Genomic DNA, 24,858 nt, shown 5'->3' with positions numbered 1-24,858 from the left:
TAGAATCCAGACACACAGATACACAGGCACACACAGAGATTCCCGTCCTTTTACATGGATAAGCTGATTTCTATCCTTCAGGCAGTTACTTTAACATTTTCAATGCACCGTCTATTGGAATATCATTTTGTAACGCACATAGTAATAAAATGCATTGCAATTTTCATTCCAACAGATGGCACATCAAAAACATTATCACTAATTTTTTACAAGTGCTATAACAAATGTCATATAACAGAGACGGGCGGCACGGTGGCGCAGTGGGTAGCGCTGCTGCCTCGCAGTTGGGAGATCTGGGGACCTGGGTTCACTTCCCGGGTCCTCCCAGCGTGGAGTTTGCATGTTCTCCCCGTGTCTGCGTGGGTTTCCTCCGGGCGCTCCGGTTTCCTCCCACAGTCCAAAGACATGCAGGTTAGGTGGATTGGCGATTCTAAATTGGCCCTAGTGTGTGCTTGGTGTGTGGGTGTGTTTGTGTGTGTCCTGCGGTGGGTTGGCACCCTGCCCGGGATTGTTTCCTGCCTTGTGCCCTGTGTTGGCTGGGATTGGCTCCAGCGGACCCCCGTGACCCTGTGTTCGGATTCAGCGGGTTGGAAAATGGATGGATATAACAGAGACATAGCAACCAGACAGACACACACAGACACTTGTCCTTTCATTAAAGTGGATACCAAACATGTACAGTATGTATGTTACATGGAAATAATTTAGAGTTTTGTTTTTTCATCAGATTTTAAAATACTCATCATCGTCTGCTTATCGAACCTGTTATTTACTAATGAGTACACCATTAGGTCTGGCACTATAGCAGTTGCAGCTTTAATTAATTCTGCGTAGTCTGGCGAGTCATCTGTTCTGCTTGTTGTTAATTCTCATTTTAAGATTACAATTATGGCAGCAAACTTTAAAGAAAAGGTCAAACAATGCAACTTAAGAGAGTTCAGCACGTAAAGCTACAGCAAATCTTTGTAAATGTCTTATCAAATTAGAAATCACGCTGGTCTACTTTCTCAGAATGCAGAATGAGAGAAGAGAAAAAGACAAGCTAAATAAATGAGAGCAACTAAACTGACTGAGTGTGAAATTGGTGGGAACAAAAACCTGCCGCCTTCAGGGGGTCCTCCATAGCCTGAGCTTTTCACACATCATCACTTCGACAGTTGCTCAGTCGGCTCTCCGATGTCAACAAGGCAGAGCTATCTTAACAAAACATGGAAATGCACCAAAAGGAAGGAGTGTTGTGGTGGTAGCGAGTGAGAGACAGAGAGATGTGACCTCCTGGATTAGCTCTTGTCCTGCTCCCTGGGCTGCTGACACAGACTTCTCCTCCTCCATCTCCACCTCCTGCTCCTCTCGGTAATATGGAGTTATACAGCAAGTCTGTTTTCAGCCACACCGTGTATGTCTACGGAGGAAGAAAGTGTACAGCATGTGGCACCTGGCGCAGCACTTCATCTATGGGCTCAAAATAACAAACTAAAACAAGGGCCTCCTTAGGCACTGAGCCTCATACTTAAGACATCAAGATCTACAGCTTTGTACCTAACATTTCTTAAAGATTAAGGAGAAACAAAAACTAAATAAGACATAAAGGTTTAAAGATAAATCAGGTTTTTTTGTACTGTTACTTAGAGCCTTCAGCTCTCCTACCGTGATCAGGGGAAACTGAGGTTGCCTGGCATCCTGCTGTGATCGCACTTATGAAGTGATGCTCCGAAGTAAAATCTGCTGCAATTAACAGATATCCAGTGGCGTTAGAGCTCAGGTTATTTCCTATTAATAAAAAGATCAGATAGAATGGTTAGGCTCGGCACAGATGCACTGTGTAGTTCAAAGGGCTGGGAAGACAGGTATCCATCTTGGTTCAGCTTTTCATGTGCCTTTCGTCAAATGAACGCTGTTTGCTTGGTCTCCTTGATCACATGTTATAAGAATGAACTTCAGTATTATTATTAGTTATTCTTAGAATTTTTAAAACATACATACAGTTTGAGTGATCACAAAGTTAACAAGAGAACAAAATTCAAACTGAAGTACAAGAAGTGCAGTACCACGGTGAGTCCCATGAAAGCTACAAAACTAGGATTCAAACAACAGCAAACACAACTGCTACGGTTACGTCAGGAAAACTATGGAGATCAAGAACGTATTATTACAACTGACCAAATGGACAAACGACGTATCAGATAAAAAACCTGAGGTCTATGTTGAGTCCTTAGATTTCAACCCATCTTAGTCAGGTAGCACAGCTGGTATTCCAAAAAACAAAAATGACCACATTTATCATTTCAACTGTGACCCCAAAACAGAGAAACTGGGAAATAACAGCTTAATTACTTAATCTACAAGTCTGATGAAAAATGGATGTTTCTTGTAACAAAACACCTACAGCTTCCCCAAGACTGAGTTTGAGAGCCGCTGATGTGTGATGTGATACCTACGTTACATAACGGCGAATCCATTCATTCAGATAAGCAGAAGGGAAACAGAGGGGCTGGGAGTCACAACCATCTCAAGATGCACTGGACAGCACTGGGCCTTCAAGAGCTGCCTGAACTTCAATAGATTAGGAGCAGGTAAGATGGTCATGAGAAGCACATTGTACAGCTTGGGAGCAAAAACTGGGAAGGACCATCTAGGTTTAGCATGTCTTCTGTGGGGGAAAAGTCAGAAGACAATCCAGAACCGGAAGAGACATACGGAGAAATCTGAGACTGGAGGCAAGAAGAGACTAGCGGGTCAAGGGGAGCAGTTGTGAAATGGAGTCTTGCTGCATGCCAGTGGAGAGAGTAAAGCGGAGGAGCATGTGGGTGACTACGGAACAGAGAACACCAGTTGGCTCCTTCAGAGAGTATTAATAGTCCATCTCAGAGTCTAAACAGGGAGTTGTGTAGCATAAGTGGTGTGGAAACGGTCAATGGTTGTGAATCCTTAGGGTAAAGAAACACAGAAGAAATGTCTTGATGGCACATTTCAATGAAACGTCCCTGACATTTTCCAGTGGTGAGTACATAACATCATTAAGGACAACCCTTAAATACACATCTGTGGATAGAGAAGCAGAAATCAAGTGCAAAATATCAAGGTTAGAGAGGTTAAGGTTAAGATGACGTTTATTCATCCACAGAAGCTGGAGGTCTGGGTTAAAACTTGTGTGTTGAAAGAAGGAAAATGAACATGAAATCTACTTGGTGGTGGTAACTGAAGACATAGGAAGAAGTCAGAGGAAAAGAGACCTACTACTGCAGTGTTTCCAAGGAAAAAAAAGAAGTGAAAATTTGACCATAATTCACAAAAGGTGTGGTACAGGCTGAACCAATCCAGTGCACAACTGATTCCAAGCTTATGAAGGACAGAAAAACATTGGGAATGGCTAACTGCGTCAAAAGTTCATGAAATGTCAAAAAGACTAAGGCTAGCGATAAGCCAAAGAATATCAACCTGACCTGAGCACATTTTCAGTAGATAGTACAATAGTCTCCATGGAATGGCCTAAAAAGTATCTTGTAGGTTATTGTCAATAAAAAGTGTGCAAGGAAGACTGGATGATAATCATCCAGAGTAGAGGAGCTGAAAGAGAACTTTTTGACAATGAGCACCACATGTAACCTGCTTGAAGCCTGCAGGAGAGCTACTTGTGGACAACAATAATTTAAAAGGACATGTATAGAAATGACAGAAGGTGATGGAAGGCATTGTGGTCAGGTGCACAGGTGGTGACTCTGAAGATATAAAGCAGATCAGAGATCTCAGAGTCAGTTACAGGAGTGAAGGAGGAGTGAGGGGTGACCCAAAGGCCATCTGTGGGGTCTTCAGCTACAACAGTGTAAACACAGCAGAAGGGTGCAAGAGAGCCATGGATAGTGACAGGGCCACAAGGATTCTGTTCGGAAGATTCAATGAGGTCGTGAAAAATGACGTCTTTAATGACAAGAGAGAAGAGGAGAAAGAAGAAACAACTGAGCAGCACTTTTCATGTTGGTAGCGTTTATGATCTTTTTTTTTTCAATCGAATGAAACAAATAAAAACTATATGGATAAAACACAGCAATGTTTGCTTTAGAACCCTCCCCAAACTCTAGCCCAGTGAGAAAAATACAGTTAGGTCCATAAATATTTGGACAGAGACCACTTTTTTCTCATTTTGGTTCTGTACATTACCACAATGAATTTTAAATGAAACAACTCAGATGCAGTTGAAGTGCAGACTTTCAGCTTTAATTCAGTGGGGTGAACAAAACAATTGCATAAAAATGTGAGGCAACTAAAGCATTTTTTTTAACACAATCCCTTCATTTCAGGGGCTCAAAAGTAATTGGACAAATTAAATAACTGGAAATAAAATGTTCATTTCTAATACTTGGTTGAAAACCCTTTGCTGGCAATGACAGCCTGAAGTCTTGAACTCATGGACATCACCAGATGCTGGGTTTCCTCCTTTTTAATGCTCTACCAGGCCTTTACTGCAGCGGCTTTCAGTTGCTGTTTGTTTGTGGGCCTTTCTGTCCGAAGTTTAGTCTTCAACAAGTGAAATGCATGCTCAATTGGGTTAAGATCAGGTGACTGACTTGGCCATTCAAGAATTTTCCACTTCTTTGCTTTAATAAACTCCTGGGTTGCTTTGGCTGTATGTTTTGGGACATTGTCCATCTGTATCATGAAACGCCGCCCAATCAATTTGACTGCATTTAGCTGGATTTGAGCAGACAGTATGTCTCTGAACACCTCAGAATTCATTCAGCTGCTTCTGTCCTGTGTCACATCATCAATAAACACTAGTGTCCCAGTGCCACTGGCAGCCATGCACGCCCAAGCCATCACACTGCCTCCACCGTGTTTTACAGATGATGTGATATGCTTTGGATAATGAGCTGTTCCACACCTTCTCCATACTTTTTTCTTGTCGTCATTCTGGTAGAGGTTGATCTTGGTTTCATCTGTCCAAAGAATGTTTTTCCAGAACTGTGCTGGCTTTTTTAGATGTTCTTTAGCAAAGTCCAATCTAGCCTTTCTAATCTTGAGGCTTATGAGTGGCTTGCACCTTGCAGTGCACCCTCTGTATTTACTTTCATGCAGTCTTCTCTTTATGGTAGACTTGGATATCGATATGCCTACCACCTGGAGAGTGTTGTTCACTTGGTTGGCTGTTGTGAAGGGGTTTCTCTTCACCATGGAAATGATTCTGCGATCATCCACCACTGTTGTCTTCCGGGGATGTCCAGGTCTTTTTGCGTTGCTGAGTTCATCAGTGCTTGCTTTCTTTCTCAGGATGTACCAAACTGTAGATTTTGCCACTCGTAATATGTTAGCAATTTCTCGGATGGTTTTTTTCTGTTTTCGCAGCTTAAGGATGGCTTCTTTCACCTGCATGGAGAGCTCCTTTAATCGCATGTTGTCTGTTCACAGCAAAATCTTCCACATGCAAGCACCACACCTCAAATCAACTCCAGGCCTTTTATCTGCTTAATTGATAATGACATAACGATGGATTGGCCACACCTGCCCATGAAATAGCCTTTGAGTCAATTGTCCAATTACTTTTGAGCCCCTGAAATGAAGGGATTGTGTTCAAAAAATGCTTTAGTTGCCTCACATTTTTATGCAATCGTTTTGTTCACCCCACTGAATTAATCTGAAAGTCTGCACTTGAACTGCATCTGAGTTGTTTCATTTAAAATTCATTGTGGTAATGTACAGAACCAAAATTAGAAAAAAGTTGTCTCTGTCCAAATATTTATGGACCTAACTGTATTTAGAAAAAGATAAATATGGGCAGTGCCAGGAGAGCAAAACAAGAGCCCAACCACCCTATGAAAAATAAGCTTAAAAGGACTTTGAGATCCCGACACCACTGGCCACCTTTCAGCCAGAATCCCACTGATCAAATGGCTGATTTTCCATTCCTTAATGTTGGAGCCAAATGATTGATTAATTGACAGCATCAAGACTTCCAGACGTATCAAGGTGAAGAAAGAAGGCCTCCAGAAACTGGAAGAAAGAGGGTCAGGGGCTTTTCAGTTGAGCAAGAGTGGGGCCCATGGAGAAGAGACTCCACTTGACAGGAGTGGAAAGCGAGTATAGTGCTGACAAAACTAAATCCACTAAAAAATATGAATTTGAACAATAGCTAAACAGGAGCAAAAAGACTGATGGAGAAGAGTTTAAGAGTACAGAGATTCAATTACATTTCAGAAGTTACAGACAACAATATCCTTCCTTGGACTAATTAATTTTATAAAAGGAGGTAATCAGAGTGAGGATTGGGGGGATTTGGGGCATAATGGGGGCAAGAGAAAACCAAGAAATTTAAGGGAGAAGGGGCACTAGGTATAATAAGAGTGATCAGGTCTGATTTATGAAGTGCAATACCAGGAGAGTCAAGCAAATAATTTAAATGGAGCGGAGACAATGGACCACCTTATTCAATATCTTTGTAAATGAATTCCCGGGGCTTACCTGCTGCTTCACAGCCAATAAAGTGCGTCGCTCCCTCTGCCAGCAGCTGCTCCACTATGACATTTGTGTACTTTACGCTTTATCCATATGGTAACCTGGAACATTCCTGGCTATATTCACACATGCACCTGACTTTAAGATTTACTGGTAAATGAGTGAGGTAGTTTAAATGTGTAGAAGGGTCCCATTATAACGGTACAAAACATGATCATGCTGTAACTAAACAAGATTAATGATAAAATGAAGCATAACTTTTACCTTAATGAGAACTGTCCAGTTGGTACTTTGTTTCTTTTTTCAATTTATTTTCAGAAAGTGGAAAAAAGTGTACACTCAGTGACAGCTAGCAATATTCGAGTTACAGAAATCATGGTCTTGTGGCCAAACACATCCATCTCTTTTAATAGCTGTCAAAGTATTTCAAGTCTACGATGTATAAAGCAGGTGTGTTCTCAGTGTGCACTACTGGACATTCGTCTGATGGGCACTACCACTTGTCCTCAGCCCTGCGATGCCTACAGGATATTTTCTCCTCTTTTTCCAATGACACCACTCACATCATTCTGTCATTCTCAGTGTGTTGCAGCATATTCTTTCCAGTGTATTCTCAGTTTGTTCTCGGTGCATGTCCTGGGTATGACGTGCAAGCGGACCTCCAATTTGCTGGGAAGTCATGGGGGTTGGTGGCAGGATTGGCACTCCAGCCACCGTAAAAAAAAAAAAAAAACTTCACACAGCTCTGAGGCGACAGACAGGACTCCTTTGTGCTATCTGCAGGAATGGCTCTACTGCAGCTGCCCATAGGAAGGCTGCTCACATCATGAAGGGGATGGGGGAAAGCCCTCAGGAGCCCCATTCCCTGGAAGAGTCAAAACTGTCTGAGAGCCAATGTGGTCAGGCCTGTTGGAGATTAGATCTGGCTTCACCTGTTGCACGGCACCACTCGGGTCCCAATTTGAGGTGGGCAATCCGGGTAGGTGCGTGGAAAGTCTGGTCTCTCTGGCTTGATGATCATCTTCCTCTGCTGTTGGAGGAGCTGTGAAAAACGCCGCATTTCAGTGGGGGCAATCTCTGAGGTGTGCAGACACCAATACTGGTGGTGCGGTGAAGGAGATCGATCACATCCTCATGGGCATACGCTGGAGGCTCTTACAAAACTGCAGGGCCTACAGAAGTTCCCAGTTTGTGAATTCTGACCAAAAACTTGTTACTGTTACTCTGACGATCTAGTTTTGGTCCAGTAGGTTACCACCAACTAGGAAAACGAGGCTGGACTTGGCCAGACTCTAAGATCAGGCAATTTGTAACGAGTTTGCACACAGTTTGTGTTAGGAACTTACGGATTTGGGTACGATTGACGATCCTAATGTGATATGGGAGACATTCCATAACAAGACCCTGAAGGTTGCTGAAGGATGTGTTGGTGTTACCGGTGTTCCCATAAAGAGGTGTTTCATCTCAGTGGGCACTCTGGATATCATTGAGAGGAGTCACAACACACGGCTTGATGGCAACTCCAGTTTGTACCGGGAACGGAGAAGGACGGCTGCAAGGGCTCTAAGGGCAGATAAGGAGCCTTTTGTTAGAGGAATCTGTGAGCAAGTGACACTGGTCTAGCGACCCATATCCTGAGTCGCAGTCAGGGCAGTTGATGGAACGGTCCTTACGGATGACACTGCAGTTGTGACCCGCTGGGCTGGCTAATTTAAACAGCTGTTCAAAGCTGATCCTCAGACTAGGACGTTGGATATCTCTGGGTCCATGGTTCTTCAGGCTGATCCTTCAATTAGCTGTGAACCAACCAATCTCACTGAGATTGCACAGGTGGTGAACCAGCTGAGGGCAGAGAAGGCTGCAGGAACCTATAGTATCTAGGGTGAACTTCTCCAGGCTGGTGTTAAGGCTGTCCTCCTGGCATTGCAAGCAATCTCTGCTTCCATTCGGGAGACTGGCGCCATCCCAACTGAAAATGAGACTTGTCGTCCCTATCAGAAAAGGAAAGGGTGATTGTCTGGATTGCAACAACTACATGGAGATAACACTGCTCTCGGTTAAGGGTAAGGTCCTTGCTAGGATCGTTCTTAATAGGATCCATGGTCACTTGCTCACCTACCAGCAACCGGAGCAGTCTGGTTTTACACTGAAGAAGTCTACCATCAACCGCATCCTGGCACTGAGGGTTCTCATGGAGAGCAAACGTAAATATCAGCAGTTTCTTTGCAGTCTTTGTCAATTTTCGTAGAAAAAACTTTCGATTCAGTTGATCGAGTTGCCTTGTGGGACATCCTGAGACTTTGCGGGATCCCCTCAAGGTTGCGGGATATCATGGCCAGCCTGTACACTGGGACTGTGAGTGCTGTGCAGAGTGGAGGCAGAACCTCTGCGTTTTTCCCAGTTGATTCTGGGGTTCGTCAGGAGTGTGTTTTTGCTTCTACTCTGTTCAATACTTGCAAGGAATGGGTGTTGGGCAAGGTCGTGGGGTCCAGCAGTTGTGAAGCATTTGTTGGTGAAGAAAGATTCACTGATCTTGACTTTTGACTCTTCATGGAGTCAATGGAGGCTCTGATCGGGATGCTTGAGAGACTGAGCGAGGAGTTTGTGTGTCTGGGCCAACATCCAGGTCTTTAATGACGTCTTGAGCACAGCCATCAGCAGTGTGTCTGTTTGCGGCGAGAGTGTTGACCTTGTCAAGAGGTTTACTTACCTTGGCAGTAGACAGATTGGGAGAGTATGGGGGGGGGGGGTCGGGGAGGGGGTGGTCACGAGGTTGTTGGATAGGGGTGTGTGGCGCTCCTGATATCTATACAAAAGGACGAAGGTCCAAGTCTGGTGCTTTCTGTCTTGCTATATGTTTGTGAGACATGGACGCTATCCAGTGACCTGAGTCGAAGAATGGACTCCTTTGGTTCTGCGTCTCTTTGTGGAATCCTTAGGTACCGATTGGCTGGACCAGGCCAAGGGTACGCCTATGTAACACCTGGCTGCGGCAGACAGAGGATCATTTCCGGAGGGTGGGACTGGACTGCATGTCTGCCTGGGGAGTTGCCAACCAGGATACTGAGCTATCTCATTGTGTGGTGGGTGCGGCACCATGCTGTACCAGTGCATGCTCTCCAACCTGACCTGACCTTCACTTTTGCGGTTGGACATATTGTTGGGATATGTGAAAATGTATTTATATGCTTGAAAAAAAAACTATAGCCAGAAGGAATAAATAATTTCAACATAATTTTGCAACTTTGACTTCTCAGAGAATAAAAGGGAATTCTACAAGTACGTCCCAACTTTTTTCAATAACGGTACAGATTCGTAACAATTTAACTTATCACTATGAAAACTCTTTGGGTAAGCAGGTGTTTAGTATCAGCACAATTTCAAGATGAGGGAAACATTTGCAAACTAGAAATATTGAGCTCTTCAAAGTGGACATATTTGGCAAGCTTTAAAGATTTTGCTCCATGTATGGACTTTTGTAATCTTTGTTTGGAGAGACACATTTCATTTAAAATGACTAATAAGAGCTAGCCATGACTGTGAAAACATAACTAACTTCAGTAATACCAAACTCATCTTTCAATTGAGTCAAAGGTCGCAGCAGCCTCTCATCAACCATGGACCAGGGGACATTCACACACGTGCATATATCCAAGGTCAAATTAGAGTTACCAACGGAACTTGAGGTTCCATACTCTGAGAATGAAGAGAAAACAACATACCAGAATAAATAAAATACTGCTTGTGCTATAGAATTATTTTTTATATGCGTTTTATTCTCACAACAGCTTACATTAATATGGTGTAAAATTAGTGAACAGCAGAAGAAACCAACTTGTTTACTGTATAGCAGGTGCACTTCAATACTACTCAAGAGAGCAGGAATTGGACTAAATCAAGAACACAGCAGAAGTAAGATGGAGAGTCACCACAGGTTTGAAGACTGCAAGGTATTTTAGTCAAGTATTGGTACTAGAGCTTGTGGATGTGCTGTTAGAAAAAGAAGTAGGACTATAGGAATGTTTGAATTTTCATAGAAGCTCAGTTTGCTTGCAAATCGATTTCGGGATAGTTATATCCGTTTGGAAACAGAAGAATGCTGTGATGTTAAAAGCATAAATAAATTCTCAATGTCCCAATTCAAATATATTATTCCAAGAGCTTACTTTTACATTTTCTTTAACGTCCCCACCCCTGCCCCACTCCCACTCCCAATAAAAGAACCAAAATTACCATTAAAAAGCCTTGAGCACAGTCATACGAATTCTACTATCTCTCTTTCAAACACGCACCCACTCGCACAAGCGTACGCACATACATTCTTATGACTACAATCCCTTCATGCATTTATGTACGTATTTATTTATTTTTTATAACTAACAAGATCATCAACAGTAATTTAAGGACAACGTTATCATTCCCCAGAACAAGGTAAGCTGTAGTTGGTAGTTGATCAAATGCAATACTCAGCTGCTTTGACACGGTGCGTCAAGTACACCGGGATATTCGGCAGGTGTTTTATTGTAATCGGAAAAGAGTGAATTTACTCTCTGCTTGTCACGGATACTAGTCAGTTCACTGCAGGCGCTCTCTGCAGCAACACTTTGGCTCACTTTGACAGATATGTACAGTTTGTCGTTTCCTGTGTTAAGTCTGCATTTTAGCCTGACTAATACAATTAGTATACAGAGCAAATAGTGCTAGATACATTTTGAGATAGAGAAAAGAGCACACAGTAATTATAACGAGTCAACATAATAATAATAATAATAACCTGTTATACTTCAATATAAAATAGAATAAATAAAATAAAAAATATTTCTCTTAAGAATTTAAAATTTTCACGGGACATGCAATGCAAAGTGACATGGCTGTCTGCTTTGAGAGCTGCTAGATATAAAGAATGCATAGATAATGCTTGGGTAACTGTAGTCTCGCTACAACTAATTGGCCTAAGCACAGAAAATAAAAATTCTTCATTTGCGTTTTTTGTTCAGTTCATCACAGAGACATCAAAATGTTATGCTTTGGCCATGACAAGAGTAAAATGTTTAACAAGAACATATGGAGCTCCCCACTTCAAAAAAGAAAAAGAAACAAAAAAATAAACAGCAGCTTCTGAAAGTGACCAAATGTACATACAGTAATGTTTGGCATGGATTATACTCCAAATTGTTGTCATTATTAATATAAATTATTTACAATTAGGTTTGCTCAGCACTTGGCTTACATGCCAGTCAATTTTTGTCCTTGAGGGCAGTAACGCTCCTGTGGCTGTTTTCAAGTGTGCCACTGCTTTGGAGGACTGGAGCCCACTTCACAAACTGGAGACGTGGATCTGACTGGAAGTGGTGTGTGTGTCAGAATGGTAGCATGTTAGCCAGTTTAAAGATTGCATTGTCTATACAATGACAGTGGACATAGTATTAATGGACAGTAAAATTACTTGTGTGTTGTATATTAGAGGCATTTTACAAAAAAAAAATAAAGACTACTCTTCTATAAACGACTTTTAAAAGACCACTTCATCACATTACTCCATCTTTCACCTAGAGGATGCTTAATCTGCCTTTAGCTACATTACAGGCTCCCACTTTCGGAGCGATGAAAAGTTTGCACAACTCTTCCTCAACCTTCTTCTAAGGGCACTCTGAATTTGTGGTCACCTTCCCAAAGCACTTCAAGAAGGATTACGTGTAAGGCTGTTGCATTACAGTAATCCCTCACCACTTCGCGGTTCACTTTTCGCGGATTCACGACTTCGCGGATTTTATATGTAAGCATATCTAAATATATAATGCAGATTTTTCGCTTCTTCGTGGGTTTCTGCGGACAATTAGTCTTTTTACTTCTGATAGTTGCTTCCTCAGTTGGTTTGCCCAGTTGATTTCATACAAGAGATGCTATTGGCAGATGGCTGAGAAGCTACCCAATCAGAGCACGCAGTTAAGTTCCTGTGTGCTGCTGATTGGCTCAGCGACGCAGTGCTGCATTAACCAGGAAGTCTCATCTCATCTCACTCATTCAATATTAACGTGCTCTTTATACTGCATTCAGGGGATCATCACTTTCATCGTCATCATTTTTACTGCGCAGCATATTCATCACGTCATATATAGCTACGTGTACTTCGCTATACAGTAAGTGTAAACTTATCTACCGATTTCATATTGCTTAGCAGTTGTCCCTGTTATTAATAGAGTAAAGGGTGGGTTGTAAACAATACAGGGAGGGTTTAAAAATGTCCAAATAAACGTTAAATAATTAAATAAATATGGTGTCCCTACTTCGCGGAAATTCAGTTATCGCGGTCGGCCTTGGAACCTATCTCCCGCGATAAGTGAGGGATTACTGTATTCCAAATTTCAGTCAAGCTGATACTTGACTAATCTTTCCTCTGAAATGCTTTTATGGTTGACAGCCTACTAAGTAAACGATTTCCACCCCAGTGCATGAAGTTAACTTAGCACTTCATACCGGAGGAATACATAACAAAGTGTACTGACAGCACAAATAAAATGCAGCTTCATTGCTTAAGCAATCTAAAAGTGCAACATTTCTGAAGATGTAAAAAGTGAAAAGCATTAATACACTTTTACTGATATGCAAAGAGCTCCTGGGACAGTACTGTGTGAGGCAGGCACCAGTCTGATCTTTCTGAAACTGCAGTAATCTGGAAGGCGCATCAACACACAGACCACAGTCAGCTAAAAAACGGACAGTAAGAGGGCCTTAATCTTCAGTGTTCTTCAACACTCAAAGAAAAAAAAAAAAGAAATAAAAGAGTTCATGCGTCACATTTGATGATTAGAATGTTAGAACATGCTTGTTGTACATTAAGCAAGAGAAAGCACTGGAGACAGAGAGCTGGCGACGAGTGAGAGGAAAGCCGAGTACTGTTGTGTGACCGTTGAGTCGTGAATTCCTCACAAACTTCTACTGTACATGGGAGTTCAATGGTTCCTTCTCTTAGCCAGGCAACAGTGGATTACTGAGGAAGTTCCGCTACAGGCCTCTTTTGTTTCAAAGTGTCAATGAGGGACAACACTCCCCGTTTAACGCTAGTTGTGACACGTCTTGTCACAGAGTCCGTAGGAGGAGCGGCAGATCGGGCTTTCTGTGAAGGAGGTCGGGCGACTAAGCACTTCTGGTACCGCAACTGCAAAAGAAGAAAAGAAATGTTAGATTAACATTCATATATCTTTGTATTTGTGTAAGATACAGTTCAAATGTAATTACATTTAAGTAAGGTAAACAATTGTTTCCACCTGATGGATGTCTGGCCTCCTTGTATGAGTTGGTATAGCAGACTGTATTAGATGGCTTCAAAATAAAGGATGCAAACACTAGCTAAGTTTCCATCCAGTTTTTCGCGACATTTTGTTATCGACAAACAGAATATACGTAAAAAAAATGTGTGAAATTTGCTGTCTCCAGCCTGTTTCCATCCAACTGGCTTTTTATCGATAAAATGGTGTGCGTGATGATGTCATCCCCCCCCCAAAACAAACTGTCGCATAAGTTTTGTTGTATCGCGAAAAAAATCTGCCCTTGAGCCGTTTCCATACATAATTTTGTGTATGTCGCAAATTATCTACCTTTTGTTTTCCACGTTACACCCCCTCCACTAAACAAAGAAACAAAGAAATGGAGAGATTATTCAGACAGTTTTTTGAAATTCGCCAGCTTACTGTTATTTCAGTTTCACAAATAATTGGAATTGTACATAATATCCGAAGACGACAGCAGAATGAAGCAGTTGCATGTCTGATAGCCCTAGAGCTCAAAGAAAGTACCCCAGTGCGACGAAACCCACGGGTATGGGAGAGACGACGGAATAAGACCTTCTGGGAGGAGGTGGTGGAGAGACACTTCACAGAAAATCTCTGGCTGCAACTTTTTAGAATGACACGGCCGACGTTTGAGATGTTGTGTGGATTCATCAGTCCTGATGTTGCGCCCATCACAAGTTGCCACCGACCACCAGTTCCAACCCAAAAGCGGATTGCCATCGCCCTTTACAAGCTGGCAACCTGCGCCGAGTATAGAGTAGTTGGACAAACGTTCGGGGTTAGTAAAACTATCGTCCATCGATGTGTATATGCTGTGTGCACCGCTATTAAAGAAAAATTAATGGGGCGTTATATCAGACTTCCGACTGTAGCGGAGGCCAATGAAATTGCATACCGCAATTCCTTGATGCATCTTGTGCCACAGATTTACGGTGCGCTGGATGGCACGCATGTGCCTATTCTTCCCCCGACGGAAGGCTACCGCGATTACATTAATCGCAAAGGGTGGCCATCTATTGTTCTCCAGGCCCTTGTTGATGACAGGTGCATGATACGAGACATTTGCGTTGGCACTCCTGGAAGTGCCCATGATGCAGCTGTGTTTGCAGCATCGGATCTGTACAGGTGAGCCTACCTTTCAACATCCCTTCTCAGAGCGATAACAACTGAATTAGTACTGTAACCTGCTTCCCTTAAGGTTTTTAATTAAAACTGAAATTTGAATTAATACAAAATAACGACGTTTAATCAAAAAAAAAACTCTCTTCATCAGACCATGCAAACCGCTCCGCCATTCTCGTTTTGATTGCACGTGATATGTGACACATTTATTTGCGTTAAAGCCCTTTTTTCCGACAAAAAGTGTTTCCAATGTAGTTTTTGCGACATCTGAAGTATCAATATGGAATTTATGCGCTAAAGTTAAACGGAAAAATATTATGTCGAAATGTACAACATTTTATCGCTAATTAGCATTTCCATCAGCTATATCGGTAAACAAATTTGAAGCGCTAAATATTTTTTCGCAAAAACTTCTTGGATGGAAACCTGGCTACTGTCTGCCGATGAAGTGGAAACATTTCCCAGGGTTTACCTTGCTTTCTAAAAATTATCATCAAATTTTCCTCCATTTTGTTCATTTTATAAATATTTACCAATAACAGACAGTCTGTAAGCAGTGTGGTCTAGTGGTCAATACATTTCAAGGTTGTTTGTCCACTCCCATTTCTGACTCACTAAAGCCCTCAGGAAAGTCACTTAAACTGTCAGTGCTACAAATATACAGACATGGAAGCAATTACAATTTCTGTCATTCACAAATTACTTTGCCTTAAATATCAGCTAAATGAATATATGCAGATGAAATGTAGGAGACTGAGCAGTTGATTAGTGCTAGCCAGTGTGGCTGAATGGACCTTTGTGTACTGTATGAAAAGCATACAAAGTGGTGCTGTTACTGACTAAAAAGAAAGACTCCAGAAATGTAAAAATCAAGCAAAGGTTTAAAAAACATACTCATTTAAAGAAATACCTTTTGCCTTTTGAAGCCTGTCTAGCATATGACTGCTTTTGCATGATGTCCCAGGCCTGGTTACATCTGAGCTAAGCCTCATTCTTACTTTACTTTCACTACCTTTTTTTCCCTTAAAGCTCCTGGAGGCCTCTGGCGAAACTTAAGGGCATATCACATTACACATGTTTTCCAACAATTTTCAGTTGCAGCCCTTCATTTCACTTTACAGTCACGTAATCTGACATACAAAGAGACTCAGTCCAACTAGTATATGACTTGCCCTACCAAAATTAAACAGGTTTGATTCTGTCTTTAGCTGTAGGGGGTGGGCTGTGTTTGCATGAGAGCTGGCAACCACTGGATGATCATCCAGAAGAACAATGCATATAATGTAGCGATGAAGAATAAGGAACATGGGTGTTTTGGATCTCACAAACAGAAGAAAAGCTCATCTGTCTGATATATCATGAACTCGCATACCTGGTAACCCTTCATACAGTGCTGGCTCCAACAGGCAACATGTTAATGGCTGTCACAAGAAGGCAAAAGCACAAATGTGCTGGAAAGTCATCACACAGTCACTAAATGTGACATGCTCAGTGATTTTCAGTTGTGTAAACTGACATGGTCTGGTGACAAGATCAGCAGATAACAAGTCTAACTATTGACTAGAAGTCTTGTGATGTGAAATTGGCTTTAGTGGATTGTTTGGTTTTGTGTTTGTCAAGCTGTGAACGCCTTTAACAAGGCCATGGTTACTCAGTGGCCAACCATGAGGCTACAACTTTTGCTCTCATACACAATATCTTAACTGGCACATTGTTTCTTTGGGCTCACATTTTCAAACACTTACTACAGTTGCTTAGATTGGTGTTGATTTGCAGAAAGTGCACTTCCGCAAATGGAAGATCACACACAGTGGTCAACATGACTTGGAAACATCAAAGTTTATAGTTAGTTAACAAAAATGCTAGAAGATCTGGGTGTTAGATGCAGTATCAAAGAGTATGAAACGCAAAAATAATAATGCAGACATTTTGATTGTGGTCACATTAATTCAATAGTACAGGAAAGCGTAGATTTAAATTACTGTATAAAAGAAAACTAAAAGTACCAAAACAACATGAAAAGTACTAATGGATTCCTCGATGCTTACAGGTACAGAAGTGTGACACTGTCACTGCTCAGATAGGAGTAAAAAGAACTGTAAAAGAACATTGCTTTGATTTTAGACACAAAAGCTATTTTTATTTACAAAGACTAAAAGAATGAACAAAAGACACTTCTCTCACCAAAAGCCTGCACACCTGTATACAGAAAAAAGAGCCTGACTGCAAGTAACAACATTAATGCTTAAAATGGCTGAAGCAGCAAGTGCTCACTGACATCAACAATTGACATACATGTTAGACATGGCATACTGTACTCAACATATTGTGTCCTGCATCTGCAAAAGTTCTGGCGTTTTTCTTAGTGTGCTCATGCTTCACACATCAGACATTCTGTCTACTTTGTTTGCCCTCTGCTTGATTATAATCTTAGTTTGGCTTCAAATTGACTAAACATTAATATATTTTTTATACACATCCAGGGGTGGTGGAAAAATACGCCATAATAGAGCAATGCTCTAACATTACTACAACATCCTTGTATCCCTCCACTGCTGGCTTAAAGCTATGATCTTGTACTCATATCAGTTTTGTAACGATTGTTTATGAACTAAAAGAAAGTCATTGCATTGATCATTATTTAATACAGCAGATGTACACAAGCATCTATTAGCTCCATTTTATTTCTGTTGTTAAAATCCATTTCAATAAAATACTTTTTTTGTGTGCATTCAAGGGTGTATAGCTAGAAAATAATGAAAACAATTGATAACTTTTCATTACCATCAGGGGCCATGATATTCTCCCACTAAATAAAATAAAGTTCTATCTATCTATCTATCTATCTATCTATCTATCTATCTATCTATCTATCTATCTATCTATCTATCTATCTATCTATCTATCTATCTATCTATCTATCTATCTATCTATCTATCTATCTAAATCTGGAACTGTTGAGTTCTATATGAATAACATAACACTGATAAAAGTAAAACATAGATATATATTTTTAAATCTTTTATCTGTTGTTCTTGTAGACTGGTGTAGTAGAATATAAACACGTCTTAGTGTTAACTCATGAAGAACTCTTGAAGAACAACACCAATTTAAAATAGGAAATCTTACTCTTGCCACATCTTAACACTCCTGACAAAGTCTTCAAACTTTACAACTTCTCTGGGCATAATAGTTATGCTACTCTCCATTTCAAACAATAGTACTCACAAAACTAATGAACTGTAATTGCAAAAAGATACCGCAGGTATAATATATAAATACTTTTTTATTATAGAAGAATAGGACAAAGACCTCCAGGGGCCACAGCTCATGCTGTCTGATATAATTCTCACTTTATTCTCAGTTGTGATATAATATTTACATGTAGAAATAAATTTTAAGTGGATCAATACTGCAAACTACACATACAGCAACCAATCAATATGTGGGAACAATACTACAGACACAATGGTGCAAGTACTGAATCAATTAGATAGATTAAACTCATAAAACTGTGATTTCTTCCTTCTTTGTTTTAAATAGTACTCCATAACTGTGCAATTTTATCCCGCACCAATTCACTTACAATATCCTTTAATAAACTGAAAGAAATCCCTTCGGGAAAATTCTTATACAGCTGACATCTTTTCATTTAATTATTTAAAAAATGGCTGATAGAAAAGCTACACTTGCTATTGAACAATTACATTTTATTGGATTCTGTGGCATCGTTTAAATGCGTTTCTCTCGGGAGTATCTGTGCACTGTTTAAACTGTATCATCATTAAGCGGCAGACAGCTTCGTAACCCAGTCATCAACAGCTGCAGCGTCTGCTGTCTTTCATTCTAACTGAACTCTTGATTCCTGAATGAAAAGACATTGTTTTATCAGTACCTTTCACATACTGTATAAAGCCTACAAATGTTAACAGTGGTTACGATCATTTTTTAGGCAACACTGTGTTTTTATGATATTAGCATTCGATAGAGTATTCTTCATCTGGTATATCTCTGAAATCATTAGTGCACAGTACGGTCTTAGCAGCTGCATTCTTTCCTCTCAGTACAAATGTCTGTGAGTACAGTATGACTAAAACACTTCCTGCAATCAAATCTGTTAGGAAACACCATACATTATCTGATTAATACTGCTATGCTGAAAGATAATTAAAGTGACAGTTGTTCAAAATAATGCAAGCAAAATAAAACAATGTATAAAACATAAGAGCACATGCAATGTCAACTAAGGACCAATCTGCACATATAAGAAGATCAGCTGTTTTCTCAGTTGTAGTTACTTCAACTTAACAGATTAAGAGAGACTGATAGAATATACATAACTTCATCAGTGAAATATTTACAGGAAACTGATTTCCACATGGAAAAATTATTGTTAAAAGATGGTCCGCTGGTAAAATAAGAGTGAAGATCTTAGCTATTGAAAATGATTGTTCTGTGTTTTGATGATATTTAAATCACAGGTGTACTACATACATTTTTAAATTATGTCAAATCCTGTGTTGTACCAGCACAAAAGACAGCACACTTTTCCTCTGCTCTAATATCTGAAACATTGATTAGATACAGTTGCGCGTTGTTTCCAAATTTACAAACTTGTTTGTAGAAATCCATTTTAGTGTATTCATCTTGAGCTGGACTTAAATCCTAATAAGCTGTTACACTTGGTGACTCCTGATACATAACATACTACCTAAGGCTGAGCTGGCAGCTTCTGCAAATGTTATGCTTAACTGACATGGATGTGGAGACTCTTCAATTGATTGTATGTTTGCTGTTCTGAATTTAGCATGCATTAAAGTGATTTAGTACATTAAACCAAACCTTTTGTGTTTTGATGCTCTCATTTGCTCCAAACTGCATCTTATTTTTATGGAAACACATTCAAACTTTGCTCAGCAGATAGTTTGCAGAGATTTTATCAGTTGCAACAGGACAAAAGATATAAGATACTTGTGAATAAAAACAAACTCAGAGTAAAAAAACTTCACACTTTCCTGAAAAAACTAGTCATTTCAAACAATGCCTGAAAATACCATTAAATATCATGATATTTAACCAAACAATCCATGAGTACTATACGCATACTCCATAATCCCCGTGAGACCAATCTGACTTACCATGCAGGCAGCCTGTACTGCTTCAGAGACATTTCCAGCATTAGGGTCACACCAGAATACATGACATTCAAAATGCTGGCTTCCAGAGTCCATGATGAAGGCAAAAGTGTGGATATCCTTTCCAACTCCCATGAAAGAAAGAAAACGGACTCGGCATTCTACCAGCACTTCCTCCTCCTCCTCTTCAGTCTAGAAGGAAGAAACAAGTATGGTTATTTCTTAATACTCACCCCACTGACAATACGTAAGACACAGAACTACTTTACATACAATACATGATACCACATTTCATATCAAATCATCTTTAAAACCATCCCCAATCAGTCTTTGAACAAGAGGTCAAAGAATACTGACTTAAACACATGATGAGATTCTTGACAAACTCAAAAAATGGTTTGAACAGTTCCTTAGGTGGAATTTTCTTTTGTAATTTTATTTTTTACAGTAGATGGATGAGGATAAATATAAAGAAGAAATGTAGTGTAAGATATCACATCAGTGTTTTTCATTACAAAATATTACTTCACCTGGTAATATTAAATATGCTGCTATAGGTGGATAAAAATAACAGTGGCTTCATTATGTTTATGTTTTTTTAAACATTTCTTGATGTTTTTCTAATGAGCCAAGGCAATTACTTGATACATTATAAACAAAACTAAAGTTAGCAGTACAATAAATGCAGGCAACATTCTGTTTATTTATCTAAAATATTTCTAAAGAGTAGAAAATAAGACACTCTCCCCATTCCTGTATGATAAAATCAGGTGTAACTTAGGCAAATACTGCGTACAGAATGCTGCACAAAACTCAAAGCAAAAGCTTCATGTTGCTTAAGAGAGCCTCACTGAGATCATTTTGTTTCATTATTCATGATCAGCTGTTTAGTTTGCTATATTTTGACCTTGGCTCTGCACCACTAAAATTTTAATTCAAAGTACTGCAGAGATAAAAGTATAAAACAGTATGTGCCAGGTTTAATACAGCAGAATGATGTGAAAATGCTCCATAGAATTTATCTGAATCAAAGGTTTAGCCATTTTTTTTCTAAACTCTGTCAATAACTGACCGTGTTAAAAAATTTATTAGTGAGCACTCCTAAAACCACAGATTTGATGGGTGAACACAAACCTAGGAGGCATTTTAACATCTGATCTGATGCTAGCAGCCATTAGCCTCATAGTACAAACACTTAATTAACTGATCAAGTATCTGCAATAAAAAAAAACCTTGTGTAGTGAACATCATTCTTAAGACGTTCACCTGGACTGCAGTTTTCCACACAATTTTAGACCAGGAGCACTGGCAGGGTGAGTGACTTGCACAAAGATACACAGGTAGATAGACAGACACACACACACACACACACACACACACGCACACTTTATTAATCCCAAGGGGAAATTCACATACTCCAGAAGCAGCATACTGATAAAAAAACAATAAAGAGTGATAAAAATGCAGGTATAACTGACAATAACTTTGTATAGATAGATAGATAGATAGATAGATACTTTATAACTTTGTATAATGTTAACGTTTACCCCCCCGGGTGGAATTGAAGAGTCGCATAGTGTTGGGGAGGAACGATCTCCTCAGTCTCTCAGTTGAGCAGGGCAGTGACAGCAGTCTCTTGCTGAAGCTGCTCTTCTGTCTGGAGATGACACTGTTCAGTGGATTCTCCATGTTTGACAGGAACCTGCTTAGCGCCCATCGCTCTGCCACAGATGTCAAACTGTCCAGCTCCATGCCTACAACAGAGCTTGCCTTCCTCACCAGTTCGTCCAGGCGTGAGGCGTCCTTCTTCTTAATGCTGCCTCCCCAGCACACCACTGTGTAGAAGAGGGCACTCGCCACAACCGTCTGATAGAACATCTGCAGCATCTTATTGCAGATGTTGAAGGACGCCAGCCTTCTAAGGAAGTATAGTTGGCTCTGTCCTCTCTTGCACAGAGCATCAGTATTGGCAGTCCAGTCCAATTTATCATCCAGCTGCACTCCCAGATATTTATAGGTAAGTCACTATCATGTACTAACCATGCTGTCTTGTGCTTTACAGTCCCTAAGCATCAGTGGAACACTGTGAAACCTTAATAACACTATACATTGTTTCCTTCAGATATTTATAATTACCACTCATGTATCTAAGTGAGCCTTCTAGGTCTAAGGAATACTCTTGTAGCTTACACCAAGAACACAACCAACAGTGGGGCTCTTCACTGTAGGGGATACAGTATTCCAAGTCACTGGAGGTTGCTTTCAGGCAAAGGTAAGTTGCTCTTCTAATATTCTTTGGTGTGATTACATTTCTTTATGTCACACAGTGCTACTGGTATTAAGTAGGAAGTTCTTCGACATAAAGCTAACACATTGAAGGAGAAAATGCCATTATATGAAATAAAAGTGAAGAATAATATCTTCTTCAAAAAATGTATATTCTCCTTCCCTAGCTATACTGTAGATAAAAATTACTATTACAGATTACATTTTTCAAAATAAACAGTTTTCAACTGTCCTATGTTTCATTATGAGTGTTTATAAATTCAGTTTGTGTGTGCGTGCGTATATTTATATAAATATATAGTTACACACGTATGCATTGGGGACATCAAGACTCCTCAAAATGTCGATGGTACCACCCTGAACAGAGAAGGGGCGCTGTCACTGAGTGCCTGTCCCTTTTTATACCAGTGTCCTCCCAGTAGCTCAGCTTCATCTGGGCGAGCAGAAAATAAGTAGCAATTTTGCTGGAATTATTGTTCAGACTGAAACCAGCCTTAAGGGGAGTCAAAGCACTCTTGACGACCTGAAGGACACTTTGATTTGTTTTGGATCTTGTGTGGTTGCTCTTTTTGAGTTCCACCCCCAACTCAAAACCCTTTTTCTGTTGTAATGTTTCTTCCTTTTGAACTCTCTACTCCAGATACAGAGGAAACACACTCTCACATAGATAGCAGTTTAACAAGGATCAGCTACGGCTTTGCAGAAGTCTCATATCTCACAATAGGAAGTGATTGGCTATTCTACCTGTCTAAGATGGGTTGAAATCTAAGAAATCAACATAGATCTCAGCATTAACTACTGTTTAAGGCCATTTGTTGAGGGGTTCGTAAAGGAGTGTTCATATTTGTGATATGCCATCTGTTGGAATGACAAATGCAATGCATTTTATTACTAAAAATGTTTATGATGTTCCATCTGTTGGTATGACAGAGGCACAGCAACTAGACAGACACACAGACACTTGTTCTTTTATTAAGGTCTATAGAATACATGATGCAATTGGCTTTTACCCATCTGAGACTGAAATACTTGTCTCTTGATGTGGATTGCACTGTACAATCCCATACCTCTGCAGGGTGACAGTTCTCAACAGAATGCCTTTGAATTCTTTTAACTCAAGTCAAAAATGGACTTGAATCCTTTTAAAAATAAATAAACTTTCACTTTTCTTTTGAAAGACAAAAGTTGTTTCTACAACTTAAAGAATAGAGTACTTCTATAGAGTGTTTTAGTTTTATTGTGCAACTTTGAACCTCATACATGTCTATATATATGTGTGTATACTGTATATATACAGTATATATGTGAATATACTGTATATATATATATATATATATATTTATACACAGGTATATATATATATTTATATATATATATACACACACACACACGCACACACACACACACACACAAACACAGTCCATTGTACAGTGGTGTGAAAAACTATTTGCCCCCTTCCTGATTTCTTATTCTTTTGCATGTTTGTCACACAAAATGTTTCTGATCATCAAACACATTTAACCATTAGTCAAATATAACACCAGTAAACACAAAATGCAGTTTTTAAATGATGGTTTTTATTATTTAGGGAGAAAGAAAATCCAAACCTACATGGCCCTGTGTGAAAAAGTAATTGCCCCCTTGTTAAAAAAATAACCTAACTGTGGTGTATCACACCTGAGTTCAATTTCCGTAGCCACCCCCAGGCCTGATTACTGCCACATATGTTTCAATCAAGAAATCACTTAAATAGGAGCTGCCTGACACAGAGAAGTAGACCAAAAGCACCTCAAAAGCTAGACATCATGCCAAGATCCAAAGAAATTCAGGAACAAATGAGAACAGAAGTAATTGAGATCTATCAGTCTGGTAAAGGTTATAAAGCCATTTCTAAAGCTTTGGGACTCCAGCGAACCACAGTGAGAGCCATTATCCACAAATGGCAAAAACATGGAACAGTGGTGAACCTTCCCAGGAGTGGCTGGCCGACCAAAATTACCCCAAGAGCGCAGAGACGACTCATCCGAGAGGTCACAAAAGACCCCAGGACAACGTCTAAAGAACTGCAGGCCTCACTTGCCTCAATTAAGGTCAGTGTTCACGACTCCACCATAAGAAAGAGACTGAGCAAAAACGGCCTGCATGGCAGATTTCCAAGACGCAAACCACTGTTAAGCAAAAAGAACATTAGGGCTCGTCTCAATTTTGCTAAGAAACATCTCAATGATTGCCAAGACTTTTGGGAAAATACCTTGTGGACTGATGAGACAAAAGTTGAACTTTTTGGAAGGCAAATGTCCCATTACATCTGGCGTAAAAGGAACACAGCATTTCAGAAAAAGAACATCATACCAACAGTAAAATATGGTGGTGGTAGTGTGATGGTCTGGGGTTGTTTTGCTGCTTCAGGACCTGGAAGGCTTGCTGTGATAGATGGAACCATGAATTCTACTGTCTACCAAAAAATCCTGAAGGAGAATGTCCGGCCATCTGTTCGTCAACTCAAGCTGAATCGATCTTGGGTGCTGCAACAGGACAATGACCCAAAACACACCAGCAAATCCACCTCTGAATGG

The 24,858-nt window shown here is 40.1% G+C and overlaps 1 protein-coding gene across 12 annotated transcripts in view; it reads right to left on the bottom strand.

Moving 5' to 3' along the window:
• Positions 1 to 10,230: 10,230 nt before the first annotated feature.
• apbb2b (amyloid beta (A4) precursor protein-binding, family B, member 2b) overlaps positions 10,231 to 24,858 on the bottom strand; it is a 342,228-nt gene continuing 327,600 nt past the window's right edge. For all 12 annotated transcript variants that reach the window (XM_051928061.1, XM_051928058.1, XM_028801948.2 and 9 more), the window contains 2 exons: positions 20,000 to 20,188; positions 10,231 to 13,606 (listed from right to left, as the gene is read on the bottom strand). In XM_051928061.1, coding sequence (XP_051784021.1) covers positions 13,436 to 13,606; positions 20,000 to 20,188 — 360 coding nt within the window. In that variant the 3' untranslated portion in view covers positions 10,231 to 13,435. The remainder of the gene's footprint in view (positions 13,607 to 19,999; positions 20,189 to 24,858) is intronic.

This window comes from Erpetoichthys calabaricus, chromosome 5, assembly GCF_900747795.2.
Source record: "Erpetoichthys calabaricus chromosome 5, fErpCal1.3, whole genome shotgun sequence".
NCBI lineage: Eukaryota > Metazoa > Chordata > Cladistia > Polypteriformes > Polypteridae > Erpetoichthys > Erpetoichthys calabaricus.
This window is presented reverse-complemented; position numbering and strand designations above follow the sequence as displayed.